This window comes from Rhamphochromis longiceps, linkage group LG14 (genome assembly GCF_057381845.1).
Source record: "Rhamphochromis longiceps isolate RC_006_pf linkage group LG14, R_longiceps_female_GT1.1, whole genome shotgun sequence".
NCBI classification, from domain to species: Eukaryota; Metazoa; Chordata; class Actinopteri; order Cichliformes; family Cichlidae; genus Rhamphochromis; species Rhamphochromis longiceps.
The window spans coordinates 17,511,208-17,525,163 of record NC_140570.1 but is presented as its reverse complement, the minus strand read 5'-3'; the positions used below and the strand labels follow the sequence as shown (position 1 = coordinate 17,525,163).

General features: G+C 41.0%; 1 protein-coding gene across 1 annotated transcript; it reads right to left on the bottom strand.

Moving 5' to 3' along the window:
• Window positions 1-1,746: 1,746 nt before the first annotated feature.
• Window positions 1,747-13,413, bottom strand: rbm7 (RNA binding motif protein 7). Its single transcript, XM_085380257.1, has 5 exons — window positions 13,227-13,413; window positions 12,769-12,931; window positions 5,208-5,283; window positions 2,917-3,010; window positions 1,747-2,738 (listed from the first exon to the last, which is right to left on the bottom strand). The coding sequence occupies exons 1-5, from the start codon at window positions 13,317-13,319 to the stop codon at window positions 2,364-2,366; spliced, it is 801 nt and encodes a 266-aa protein (XP_085236383.1). The 5' UTR covers window positions 13,320-13,413; the 3' UTR covers window positions 1,747-2,363.
• Window positions 13,414-13,956: the final 543 nt, after the last annotated feature.

Here is a 13,956-nt window from a genome sequence, read left to right as displayed (position 1 = left end):
CCCTGTAATCTTCATTTTAGAATTGTTATCACACAGAAAAGAAAAGACAAAATCTAATTTTTGGCTACTCTTTTGTTTTTAAGTCCACTAACGAATAACTGTTTAAAAGAAATAAGTTTAAGAGTTCTTGCTGCATAATTTGATTTGGTTTTTATTTTCTTTTTTTCTTTTTTTTTGTGTACGTTATGATTGTAATAAAGTGAACAACAGTCTTCTGGCGAGAAAGGCTAGTACAGATAGTTTCAAACTGTCCGAAAAACGTCGAAAAGTCGGTGTCCGGGGGAAACAATTATCACAACAGGAAATAAACTGAACCCGGTGGCAACTCGCACCTCCACAGCCGCCGTGTCCAAAGTGTGGAGGGGGGAAATGTGGGACCTCTGCACGGGAAGCTCAGCTTTCTTTTTCAGAGGGTTGATGGCTTGATCAAAGAGGAGATGGAAACAACTGCTGAGGTGTCCGCAGAACACGTTTTACTTTTTAAGTCGTTGATGCACGAAAGAAAGAAGAAAAGTATTCTCTGGTGATATAATTTCTGAATATTTAAATGTATTTAACTTTACTTGTGATTGCAAATAACAACAGTAATATTAAAGTCAAATGAGATTCAATACATTGAAGGGAGTGGAGGTAGATTTAGTCCCCGGTGAACCCAGCAACCTGAGGTGGTGCCAAGCTCCTGCAGTCACGGCTGCAGGCATCTTGTCAGATGAGGTGGGGCACGGCTACAGGGGAGGCAGAGTCCCTTGGTGTTTGCAAGCGGATCATTTCAGGAGGCACGCTTCTATATAAGTCCACACAGCAGCGGCTACCGAGCGGCCTCTAATCCGCCCGCTCCAGAGCTGGAGACGCCAGGCAGATCAACCAATTAGAAGAGTTATGCCGCAGCCCGAAGCGTAATAAAGGCCTTCCTAGTACTGACACCGAACAGAGGATACTCTCTATTAGAGCGATTTGGGAGCATCAGGATGCAATCATATGATAGGTAGATTACAAGCAAGTCAGAGCTTAGTTCAGAGGGTGCAAATACAGCTCTACTTTTGGACTCTGGGAGATTTACTGAGGGATCTAGTTGTCGATATTGCACGGGAGCCGCTGTTAGTGGCATAAGCGCTTTCGGAAGGGTAATTATGACATCTATACAGACATTAAGTGATTTGACGACCACTGCACGAGAAACATACCGGGACACAAAGCCTGATCGCACCGTCAGATGGTAGGGATCAAAGTCCTGCTAATTTTAAGTTGGAACAATGAACTACCTTTCGTTTCTGCGAAGTCGCACAAACCTAAACCTGTGCCACTTGCTAACGGTGAACAAGAACCGGTTACGTGGGACTCTAGCGAATAAGCAGTAAACCCAAACATAACTGAATGTAGTCAAGAGTACAGAATGAGTGTCAAACCTATGTATAGACTTGAAAGCATCATGAACTGAAAGGTCAAATAGGAGCTGATCATGTGGCTCAGTTATATTTACCACCTTAATTGATTCAATAAAAGGATGTGTGTGGCGCCACCTGTAGATTACTTCATAACCCACTGCACAAGCATATTAGTTACACGAGGTCCATTTATAGGTGCAGATAAGGCCTTGTGTGCATGCATTACAGCATGTAGCATCAACATACAATAGCCTACTTACTTAACTTAGCTGCATACACAAAGAGCTGTAAATAGGTTCACGATGTAGAGCCAAGAGCCTAAAGTATTTGAGTTGTAGCCAGATGAAAGACAAGGCAGCAGTCAAATGAAAAGGGCTTTATAATAATAATGCAAATGTTCATTTTAAAACAGTCTTACACATAAGAGTAAAAAAAAATTCTGGAAAAGAGCAAGGTTAGACGATGTTACAATCAGAAAAAGTCAGTGCCCTGTTGTAGTAAGTGGTGCTGGTGGAATCTGAAAGTTATTGTTCTTTTTTTGCAAAGTACCTGAAGATTTTCGTTTTTAACTATGGCAGCACCGTTTAAATATTATCTGCATAACATAAAAAAACTGCCCAATTTCTTTTTTTTAATACTTTCCCCCCTCGTATTCTAAAAATCGCTACTAATTATAGCTTTTGTCCTTGCTCTCATGACAAAATGACACCCTACAAAATATCTGCAACGTCTGTGATGAAAAGCTCACACGAAAGAAGAGTACAAATTTTAAAATGCCTTAAAAGTAAAATAAAAATAATTTAAAAAATGTGTCTAAGGCATGAGTTATTAAATCTTAAAACTGATAGGATCATTACAAACAACCTGAGTATACACAATAATGTTTTTCTACATAGTTCATCATCTTTAGAAAAGTGTCCTCAAATCTGAAGAACTTAAGTCTGTACAGAATTAAATTTTTTTTTTTTTTTTTACATCTCAGTATCGTTGCCATCTACTGTCTTGGTAGCCACGGTTGCTACCCCTATCATCATATGGTCTATTGCCGCCTCTGTTGTCATAGTGACGGTTGCCACTCCTGTTGCTCTGGTGTTGATGATGGTGGTGGTGGTGGCTCTCTCGGCCGTGGCCGTGTTGCTGATGACGGCCAGAGCCCGGCTCCTCCGCGTAGCGCTGGCTTCTGCCAGTGCTGTTATTCTGGGATGCGTGATGCCGATAGGGAGTATTGTCATGATGCCGTGAGTCACCACTGGTGGACTTTCCACCTCCAAACGTCTGCCGCTGCGGAGGTTTTAAGGAGCCGTTTAACTGGTCCATTTGCTTCATGTGAGTCTGCCACATCATGTTGTTCATCTACAAATGGAGGGAAAATAAAAAGTCCTGTTTTACACACGGCTTACATATTGACTTATTTGTTACACAATAACAGAGCTAGTTGAACATAAAAGAAACCAAGTGCAATCCTTGAATAACGCATATGAATTCTGTCCATTATGGCAATACAGTATTGTTTTTTGAAATAGAAACTTACCATGGCATGCTTCTGCAGATTATCGGGAGAAGAAAAGGATCTCTGTATTTGGTGTGGAGGAGTATATGGTGGAGAGCTGAATTGGGCTGGGGTTCTGTAGGAGTGTGGAAATAGCAATTTATAAGGGTCTTCAAATAAGATCAACATTAAGTTTTTATTAGAACTTTTTCTATTTTGCTTTTCTACTTTGAGCACTTAAAGCCCTTTTTACTACAAGCCTCATTCACCTATTCACACACAAATTCATGAGTGCTTTGGTCCTAACTAAGCAACACACACTCTGGATGCATTGGGGGAAGCTCAGTGCTTAGTGTTTTGCCCAAGGACACTTGAAGACTTGAGTAGCTGGTGATTGAACCGTCGACCTTTGGATTTCCAGATGACCCGCTCTATCTCCTAATCCACAGCTGCCCCAACAACTTACAGTAACTATTGTAGTTGAAGGGACCAGTGACTGAGGAGAACTTCAGTGTCTACGTAAACTTCAAACTACTAGAAGGTTCTACCAAAGCTGCTAGTTACTGCAAGGCTATAGGACAGCACCCATGACCACATAAGTTATTTTTAACATCATTATATTATATTATTATAATTTATTATAACTAGTTTTGCAGGATGAGCCAAAAATTATATTGGAGTACTTCACTGACACACTAATATAAAAATCAATCTACCTCTAACAACAAAATAACAAAAAAAAACCTACAAAACATTTCGCAATTTATAATTTACTTTTCTTTTAGAAAAAGATTGCGGAAAGAAAATTTCACTAGTTGACTAATTTTAAATTAACAAAATATTTAAATTGAAAATTGAAATTAACAAAATATTTCAAATTGACCAAAATCTGATGCATGAGGTTAAAAACTGGTTTTAAAAGTAGTGCAAAAGTATGCAACAGCCATTTGAAACAGCTAGCTTCCTTCTTTAATGATTACATCACACTTCAAATGCTGCCGAAGTGTGTGACACTTTGTGCCACAATACACACCCACAATATCGGATTAATTTGCCAAGTGTGGGTAATGTTGGCAGTGCCAGCACCAGCCCCTCCCATTGCACACTAGCACTGACACACCTGTGCAGAATATCATTAAACATCACTCCAGTTTAGTGGCTATGCCTGCTTACTCAGATGCAGCCTGCATACAAACATTTTCACTCATTTTCTATGTAATCCAGACGTACACCAGTTTGCTCAGCTGTCATCTGTGTACTTTGCACCTTGCTTATTAACAACATCTCATAGAGAGACAGATGGGGAGAGAGAGAGGCTGATGTCTAATGGGAATCAAAGCAAATGACACAGTACGTTGATTAAATAAGAACATACTTGTTTCTGGCACCAACAGCAATATGTAAATGTCTACTAACTTAGTCGTGTGCACTCCTGTTTTCGTCTTCTCCAAGTGTAATAAAAATTATAAAGTTATGTGACTGGCTGGGACAATTCTCAGAATATTTGGGTCATTTTCTCATTTCCATTATCTACTCACAAACGTGTTTTCCTGAAGTGATGTAATGGAATAAGGCAACAACGACCAGTTCATGGTTTCCATGTGTTTACATCTGCACTTTGACAGACCTGTGCCAATGACTATATTCGTGTCACATGGACCACGTGGCATACATTTAGAGTTTAAATATGACTATTATCTTGAGGAAATTTTCGCCTCTACTACCATGGAAGGATATATTTGTGACAGATTAGAAATTATCTGGTGACTGTGATATCCAAAAGAACTAGGCATCACAAACATGAGCTTAACTCCATTTTCATTTCACTTTACAACTGAAAGATGCTGCTTTCACCAAACTAGCTTTAACTTGCTAATCAGCATAGGAAGAAATTTTAATGACTATTATTCATTCCATTTTACAGCCATACAAAAAGCAAAAGGGTCGTAAATCTTATATACACTTATGATTGGATAATGTTTTTGAATTCTTTAGTCCAACAGTCAGCCTGTTTTGAACAGCCTACACAATTTTTATTCATTTATTCATTAACTTTATAATTCAAAGCTCAGGTGCTATAGTAATGGTGACTTGAAGCACCTGACTTAATTCTACTACATCACAACTGTAGTTAAGTGTGACTCCAAAGTACTGATTTGTTTTGGGGGGGTTTGGTGACATATTACCACAGTCTCAATGGACTTTATTTTTTTAATGAATATTTTAATACTTGACAGTGAAACTTGTTAGTCTTTCCTCTTATTAACAGCATGTGAGCATCTTAATTGGTACAATAAGATGATAACTTTTGATGCTGTGAGACACTCTCTTACCTCTGGCCATGGGGATTTGGGGTACTTGCAGGACTTGAATTCTGTGAGTTCCCTGGATTGCTGCAATGACTGCTGCCTATGAGCGAGCAAAACAAAATTTATATTAAAAAGAAGAAAGCATATATATACTTGATCCATACCAAATGATATGACAAACACACACTCTTTAAGAAAAAGAAATATCATTGCAGTAATCTTAATATATTAGTAATATAGCAAATGCATGTATGCCATTAGGTTACTATTGTTGTTTTGTTGCTATATAAAAAAAATTAAACTTAAAATGAATTGAATTAAACTCTTTCCCCTAGCTCCTCCTACAAGTGTTAATTAATCTAGATGAAAATGATAAGAAAAACTACCAAGGATACCAAGACTATAAACATCTATACAGCCGTCGGGAATTATTTTTAAAATACTTAAATCCTTACAAATCATATATATTACATATAGTAGCTGACTCAAAATGAATGGCTAAATTATGGCTATGTTACGTGCATGTTTTTGTTTGTAAATCAATTTTAAGTGCAGTGACATTTTTGAGGTCACTGGAACGTGTTATTACGCATATATGTAAATAACTGTTGATCAAAATGTGACACCTATAGTGTCTGCAATTGACTACTTTGTCTTATACAATGACTCACAAAGCAGAAGAGCAATAAATATATAGGATATAATTCACATAGAATTAATAATATTGATCATAATAAAAATATAAAGTTAACATATGTCTGTGTTTTCATACATGAGCAAAGCACCAGACACTAGTTGACACTAATTCATGCAATTATATAAAAATCATTTTAAATGACCCTAAACACTGACAAGCACAGAAAACTAACTATACTTTATACACACACTACCCCGTAGCTTTTAATGATATAGCATATTGTATTACTAGATTTACAATTAAATTATGTGAACACCTAACTCTCCAAAATACTTAACCAAAGCTTTAAAATAAATCTTTGTGGTGTAAATGCCACTAACATTTTCTTTTTTGTCATCAGCCTTTTAACGAGTGTTGGGGAGTAACAGAATACATGTACTGGCATTATGTATTTAAAATACAAAATATGAGTAACTGTATTGCGTTACAGTTACCGTTTAAAAGGGTGGTATTCAGAATACATTTACTTTGTTGAAATAAATCAAATCAAATCAAATCAAATCAAATCACTTTTTATTGTCACATCACATGTGCAGGCACACTGGCACAGCACATGCGAGTGAAATTCTTGTGTGCGAGCCCCACAAGCAACAGAGATGTGCAAACACAACAACACAAACGAGCAAAATACAAGAATGGCCAACCTGAAACTAATAAATATATGTACAATATATAATAGTGTATGCATTTCTGGATGTGTATACTAAATATTTTCCTACGTGTGTGTGTGTGTGTGTGTGTGTGTGTGTGTATACACATTTTTACAAATTAAATAGTAAAAAAAATAAATAAATAAAAAAAATAAATAAATAAAAATAATAATAATAATAAAATATATAAAATATACAGAGTTGAATATGTGCAAAACAAGTGGCATTTATATACAGTGTGGAGTGCATAATGTTGAAGTTCCAGTAGTGAAGCTGAGGTGTCTATGACGTGTTCAGCAGTCTGATGGCCTGATGGAAAAAGCTGTCTCTCAGTCTGCTGGTACGGGACCGGATGCTGCAGAACCTCCTTCCTGATGGAAGCAGTCTGAACAGTTTATGGCTGGGGTGACTGGAGTCCTTGATGATCCTCCCCGCTTTCCTCAGGCAGCGCTTCCTGTAGATGTCTTGGAGGGAGGGAAGCTCACCTCCAATTATCCGTTCAGAGCACCGCACTACTCGCTGGAGAGCTTTGCAGTTGTAGGCGGTGCTGTTGCCATACCAGGTGGTGATGCATCCAGTGAGGATGCTCTCAATGGCACAGTGATAGAAGGTCCTGAGGATGCGGGGGCTCATGCCGAATCCTTTCAGTCTCCTGAGAAAGAAGAGGCGCTGCTGCGCCTTCTTCACTGTTTTGTTTGTGTGTACTGACCACGTAAGATCCTCAGCCAGATGTACGCCAAGGAACCGGAAGCTGCTCACTCTCTCCACAGCAGCGCCGTTGATGGTGATGGGGGTGTGTACTTCTCTGCACCTCCGGAAGTCCACTATCAACTCCTTTGTTTTTGCAACGTTGAGGGTGAGATGGTTGTCTTGACACCAGTGGGTCAGGGCGCTGACCTCCTCCCTGTAAGCCGTCTCATCACGGTTGGTGATAAGACCCACCACTGTAGTGTCGTCCGCAAACTTCACAATGATGTTGGAGCTGTTAGTGGCTGTGCAGTCGTAGGTGTAGAGTGAGTATAGGAGAGGGCTCAGTACACACCCCTGTGGAGCACCAGTGTTCAGTGTGATGGGGGATGAGGTGATGCTGCCCAGTCTGACCACCTGGCGTCTGTCAGACAGGAAGCTAAGGATCCAGCTGCAGAGGGAGCTGCTCAGTCCTAGATCCTGCAGTTTCCTGTCCAGCTTCGAGGGAACGATGGTATTGAATGCTGAGCTGTAATCTACAAACAGCATCCTCACATACGTGTCTCTCTTCTCCAGGTGTGATAGGGCAGTGTGTAGTGTCAGGGCTATGGCATCATCAGTGGACCTGTTGTGGCGGTATGCAAACTGTAGAGGGTCCAGTGAGTCGGGTAGTGCAGAGCAGATGAAGTCCCTGACCAGCTTCTCGAAGCATTTGCTTACGATGGGGGTCAGGGCTACAGGTCGCCAGTCGTTCAATGAGGAGATGGTGGAGGATTTGGGTACAGGGACGATGGTGGCCATTTTGAAGCAGGCTGGGACTACAGACAGAGAGAGGGAAAGGTTGAAGATGTGCGTGAACACTCCAGCCAGCTGAGCCGCGCATGACCTGAGGACGCGGCCGGGAATCCCGTCCGGACCAGTAGCTTTGCGTGCGTTCACCTTCCTGAAGCACTTCCGCACATCCTCCTCAGACACAGTGTGCGCACTGACGTCATCCGCGGTGCGCACACTGTCCGGTCTCATGGTGTTCGCTGTGTCGAATCTAGCGTAGAATACGTTTAGATCCTCACACAGAGAGGCCGTGGTCTGCGGTGTGCTGGTTTTCCCTCTAAAGTCTGTGATCGTGTTTAGTCCCTGCCACATACTCCGAGGGTTGTCAAACTGTTGCTCCACCCTGTCCCTGTACTCACGTTTGGCTGCTTTGATCGTCTTTCGGAGTTGGTAATGTGCGTGTTTGTAGTCCGATGTGTTCGCGGAGGCAAAGGCGGTGTTCCGTGCCGCCAGTGCCGCGCGAACATCTCCGTTAATCCAGGGTTTTTGATTTGGGAAGGATTTGACTGTTCTGGATGGGACGACATCTTCCACGCATTTCCTGATAAATCCACAGACTGAGTCTGTGTATTCATCAATGTCTCTGGCGGCCACGTGAAACATTTCCCAGTCCGCGTGATCAAAACAGTCCCGCAGCGCAGACTCCGATTGGTCCGTCCAACAGTGCACCGCCCTCCGGGTTGGAGCTTCCTGTTTCAGCTTCTGCCTGTAGGCGGGCAGGAGCAGGATGGAGCGGTGATCTGATTGGCCGAATGGGGCGCGGGGGAGGGCTTTGTACGCATCCCGGAAAGAGGTGTAACAGTGGTCGAGTTGCCGGTTTCCACGTGTGTTGAAAAGGATGTGTTGATGGAGTTTTGGTGAGACTTTCTTCAGGTTTCCCTTATTAAAGTCTCCGGCTGTGATAAACGCTGCCTCTGGGTGTGCGGTTTCCTCGCTGCTGATCGCGCTGTACAGTTCCCTGAGTGCACGGTCAGTGTCGGCTTGTGGGGGAATGTAAACAGCCGTAATAATCACTGCTGTAAATTCCCTCGGTAGCCAGAATGGCCGGCACTTAATCATCAGGTACTCCAGGTCCGGTGAGCAGAAGGATTTGACCGGGTGCACGTTCGCATAATCACACCAGCTGTTGTTGATCAAATAAATGGATTACACAGCGGTCTTTTCCTGTTTCATATGTTAGGCTATGCCCTCTCTAGTTTTGCTAATTCCACACCGGCGGAAACCCAAACAAAACATGCATTAAGAGGCTCTAATGTCTGTGTCTCAATCCCGCGGCCCATGTCACCTCTACTTGCTGCCCGCACAATAGGGCTGCCACGATTAGTTGACTAGTCATGATTACGTCGACTATCAAAATCGTCGACGACTAATTTAATAGTCGACGCGTCGTTTGAAGCTTTGTAAGATCACAAAAGGCGCAGGAATAAGTAGTAGGATTTAAGAGTGGCAGCACGGTGGCAAGGTGGTTAGCACTGTTGCCGCACAGCAAGAAGGTCCTGAGTTCAATTCCACCATCAGGCCGGGGTCTTTCTGTGTGGAGTTTGCACGTTCTCCCCGTGTTTGCGTGGGTTCTCTCCGGGTACTCCAGCTTCCTCCCACAGTCCAAAGACATGCACAGCTTGTGGGGATAGGTTAATTGGATCATCCAAATTGCCACTAGGTGTGAATGTGCGAGTGAATGTGAGTGCGAATGGTTGTCTGTCCCTGTGTGTAAGCCCTGCGACAGACTGGCGACCTGTCCAGGGTGTACCCCGCCTCTCGCCCTATGACAGCTGAGATAGGCTCCAGCGCCCCCCGCGACCCTGAAAAAGGATAAGCGGAAGCGAATGGATGGATGGATGGATTTAAGAGTGTAATAACGGACTGAAACAGAAGATGGCAGCACTGCATGTACAAGGATGCCAGCTGCCGTTAAACCCCGAAGAAGAAGTAGCTCTGTCCCAGAATTCAAAGCGCAGCCCTGCTCAGTTTCTAACAATGGCGGCAGCTAGTTAGTTTTAATATTACTCTTATTATTCTTTATGGGTCACAAAATAAACGTTTAACATATTTTCAGGCGAGAATGTAGCTGTGTAAATCTCAAATATCTGCTCAGTTTATCAAGACACCACATATTTTCAAAAGCGCTCCGACGTTTTCAGAGATGTCTGTTACCCACTAGCTCGATAGCTAGCCGGGGGCAAAGCTCACTAGAGCCGGTGTGAACACCGGACTCCCGGCAAATCGTTTTCAAACCCACCACCGTCTTTCGCTACTCAGGTTAAACATATAGAAGTCACTTAGAGAACTTTAAAATGTTATTGTTTGGCTTTTTTTTAGTATTGTATTTGTTCCTGAGTAAATCGGTTTGGCTGAGATTAAAGTTGTAGTTTTTACACAGCTGAATAAACGTCAAGCAGACAACTGATTATCAGAAGCGTGAGATGCTCGAGAATATACTCCGGTGTCCCGTTATATTTTAGATAGCAAGGAGCTTATTAAACTTCACCGAAACAATCTGCAAATTTCATTAAAATTTAATAAACTATCATCTTGTCTTTATTTTAAGTTAGCACATACCTTAAACACTTAAAGCTGTAAGCTAATGATAGTTATATAAGAGCAGATGCTGCTGGTGCAATAAGCTGTACGTTTTACACCCAATGGATGCATGATCTGATTAGTCGACTAATCGCAAAAATAATCGGTGACTAGTCGACTATCAAAATAATCGTTTGTAGCAGCCCTACCGCACAATGACGTAAATATTTTAAAAAATTATTATTCAAAAAATAATTGAATATACAGGCGTAGCCATAAAGAATGTAGCCTCATGGGCAGTGTAGTCCGTGCTGCAGGGAGAATGGACTGCCGTACCCGTTATGTGTCTGTGAGCGAGGGAGGGAGAAAAAGGAGAGTCGAAAAGTACGAGTTGTCACCGAGTAGAAACGTGAAATGGAAGCATGTAAATATAATAATAACCACTGAAGCCAAAAAGAGTGCCTGACGAGCCCAGTTGTAAATAAGCTATTTAGACTCAACTGTACACTGTGTTCACATTTTCCTCCGAAACAATAAGTTCAGTTGGAGCAGCCTTTCAACGCCTCTCTCTGTCTCTCGCTAGCAAAAGTTGACGCAGACAACAAAGTAAAGATAGTTTTCGGCTACGAGCCCAACACACAACCCAACGTATTAGCCAGAGGTCCCTTTACTATGGTTTGGAGCCGCGAACCTGTTTTATATACGCGCAGAATAGTTTTCTATATGAGATTGCTACTAAAAGTGCAGCCTTACCTAATGTCCACCCTACTGTTATTCATTTTATATTAAGATTTAAATCTAGTTGGTATTGGTATGGCAAGCAACCTTCAGTAATAGTAATAAATCACACAGCAATAGTACATTGTACAGTGTAGTTGTAAAAAGCATGATAATATATTAAGTAATCCAAAGCCTGTTTGCTTTACATGTGAAATTGAAGTTATATTTGAACAGGCCCAAACGGGCTACTGGCTTGACAGCTAACATGTTTTTTTACTGGTCCTTGGCCGTCAGGCATTTGGTTAAGTCGCAAAGGTTTTGGAAAATTGGGTTGGGTCACACACTTCACTAACACTGCCAATAAATATCTGATGTGCCAAGAGGAAATACATTTTTTCCATGTGAAGTAATATTTTAAAGGGACAGGTTTGTCTTTGCTCTGGGCTTTAGAGGCAGTTACGCATCTAAATAATATTGGTTCTTGTTGCCTAGTTTTGCAGACATCTGCATAAAAAATGTATGGCTTCTTATGAGCACAATCAAAGTAAACACCACTTGAAATTGTGGTGCTTTACATGCAACATACCACATGTGGAAAGCACAGTGTGTGAGCAGTTTTAGACAGGAACTAACTCTACCTTTGCTCATTTTTTTAAACTTAAAATTAAAAAAAAATAAAGAAATAGTAAAATAGTTTACCCGCGTTTAGTCTTGTGCATTTGTATTCCTTCAATTAATTGTAATGAAACAATCACAAGTGATGTTGGCTACCATGTTTATTGCCAACTATGTTTAGAGGAGTTAACTACCCAAAATGCTACAGCTACACTATCTAGTAAAATAGTTCCATACCCAAGTGCTGATTTACATGGTTAAATATAAATGTATACTAAAAATTACTTTCTGGAGGAAAACTTTGCAAACAAGGCAGGCTGCATTTCAGAGTGAGGTAGAATTATATAAGTCAGACAATGCAGTGAAAAAGAAGTGATACAACTTTTAACTATACTGTCTCATCCTAGTACCTTGTCTGAAAAGACATATCTTTATATGTTAAAAAGTCAATGCACAATCCATTCTAAGACTGAAACCCTTTGGTTTTCCGTAGACTTGAGTGATTTAATTCAACTACTAAGTCGCTCAAGGTTTTGTCTCACTTCTATTCCTTTTGACCTACTATGCACACCGACAACTGTGCACAACACCGAAACCAAAGAATCCCTATCGGGTGTAGGGTGTGGTGGTTACTGTACATGGGTCATTGCTTTTCAGTAACACTAACAGTAGTTTACTCAAGTACTGACGTCTACTTCTTTGCGTGAAATATGATGGTCGCAGCTTTGTCTGTGATAGCTTTTTAGTTACTTATTTCTGGATAGTCAAACATTAACTGAAACGTTCGGTGTTGAAACCACATAAATGCACAAAACACGTTGAAATATTTACGTCATAATTCAAAGCAACAAAAATGCCAGCTCACCTGATCTGAACTGCACATGGATATTTCTCCCATTCAGCATGGTTCCGTTTAGTAGTTGCACGGCGTAGGGCACGGACACGTCATGTTTGTATACGGCAAAGCCAAACGTCTTCTGTCTCCCATCCGAGTCCTTTGGAATTTTGGTTTTGACAAGAGGTCCTGCCTGCAGAAAGGATCAACGAATTTCGTAAACAAAAGCTTGTGATCAACGGCTAAAGCTAACGACAGCTAACTAGCTAGCTACTGTGATTCGGGGGTGAAAAACCACTACACACAACGCATGTGTAAAACACCAAAAGACATGTAAACGAGACACATTTGTTACCGCACAATACAGCTTACAGCTCCACGTGTTAGTACATTCCGGTGACTTTATTTGTAAGCGGTTTCTGTGCCACTAGCTAGCTATTATGCTACCAACAGTTTCTAGTTTTGTGCACAAGTGGCGAAAGCAGCACCTGTAAAAACAACTCGAACAAAAGCTCCTCCGTCACTTTAGTATCTAGGTTTCTTATGAAGACGGTGCGGTCCGTTTCCTCCTCTATTCCCATTGTATTTAAGCAAATCCCAAACCACTGTTAGCAACACAAACGCAAAAGTCCAGCCAAATTCCACTGCGACACACAAAAAGCGGAAGGCCAATCTTGCCGTAAAGTAAAACGCGTTATCCTTTCAACGGCTCTTTCACGACATCCACATACTTTTAATTTCGGGCCTTCACAACGTATATTTAAAAACATGCTATATTCTAAATTAATATACATAATAAAATTTTAAATGTAATGTATTATATGGCACTTCTCAACAAAAACACACACCAGGAGAGCTGCTGAATTAATGACAGATTTTATACAAAATTAAATCGCTGCACGTTAAATTATAATCGATTTGTTTGACAGCCAAATTTGTAGTCATGCAATATTGTCGCACGTCACTGACCACGTCACTAGGTTGGTTGTGGATTTAAAGAGGACAAGAAACACTACATGTCGCAGAAGCCTAAATTTATTTGAATATGTTTTTTTTTTTATCTTTGCATGTTCAGTTACAATTATTCTTTTACTTATCTTAGAACTGTAATAGGAGGCTAGGGTTCACATTGGTATCACAAGCTAAATCCGATACATTATGTTAATAAAATGCAGAAATATAATCATCAAAACACGTGAATTTTACTGTTCACATAGT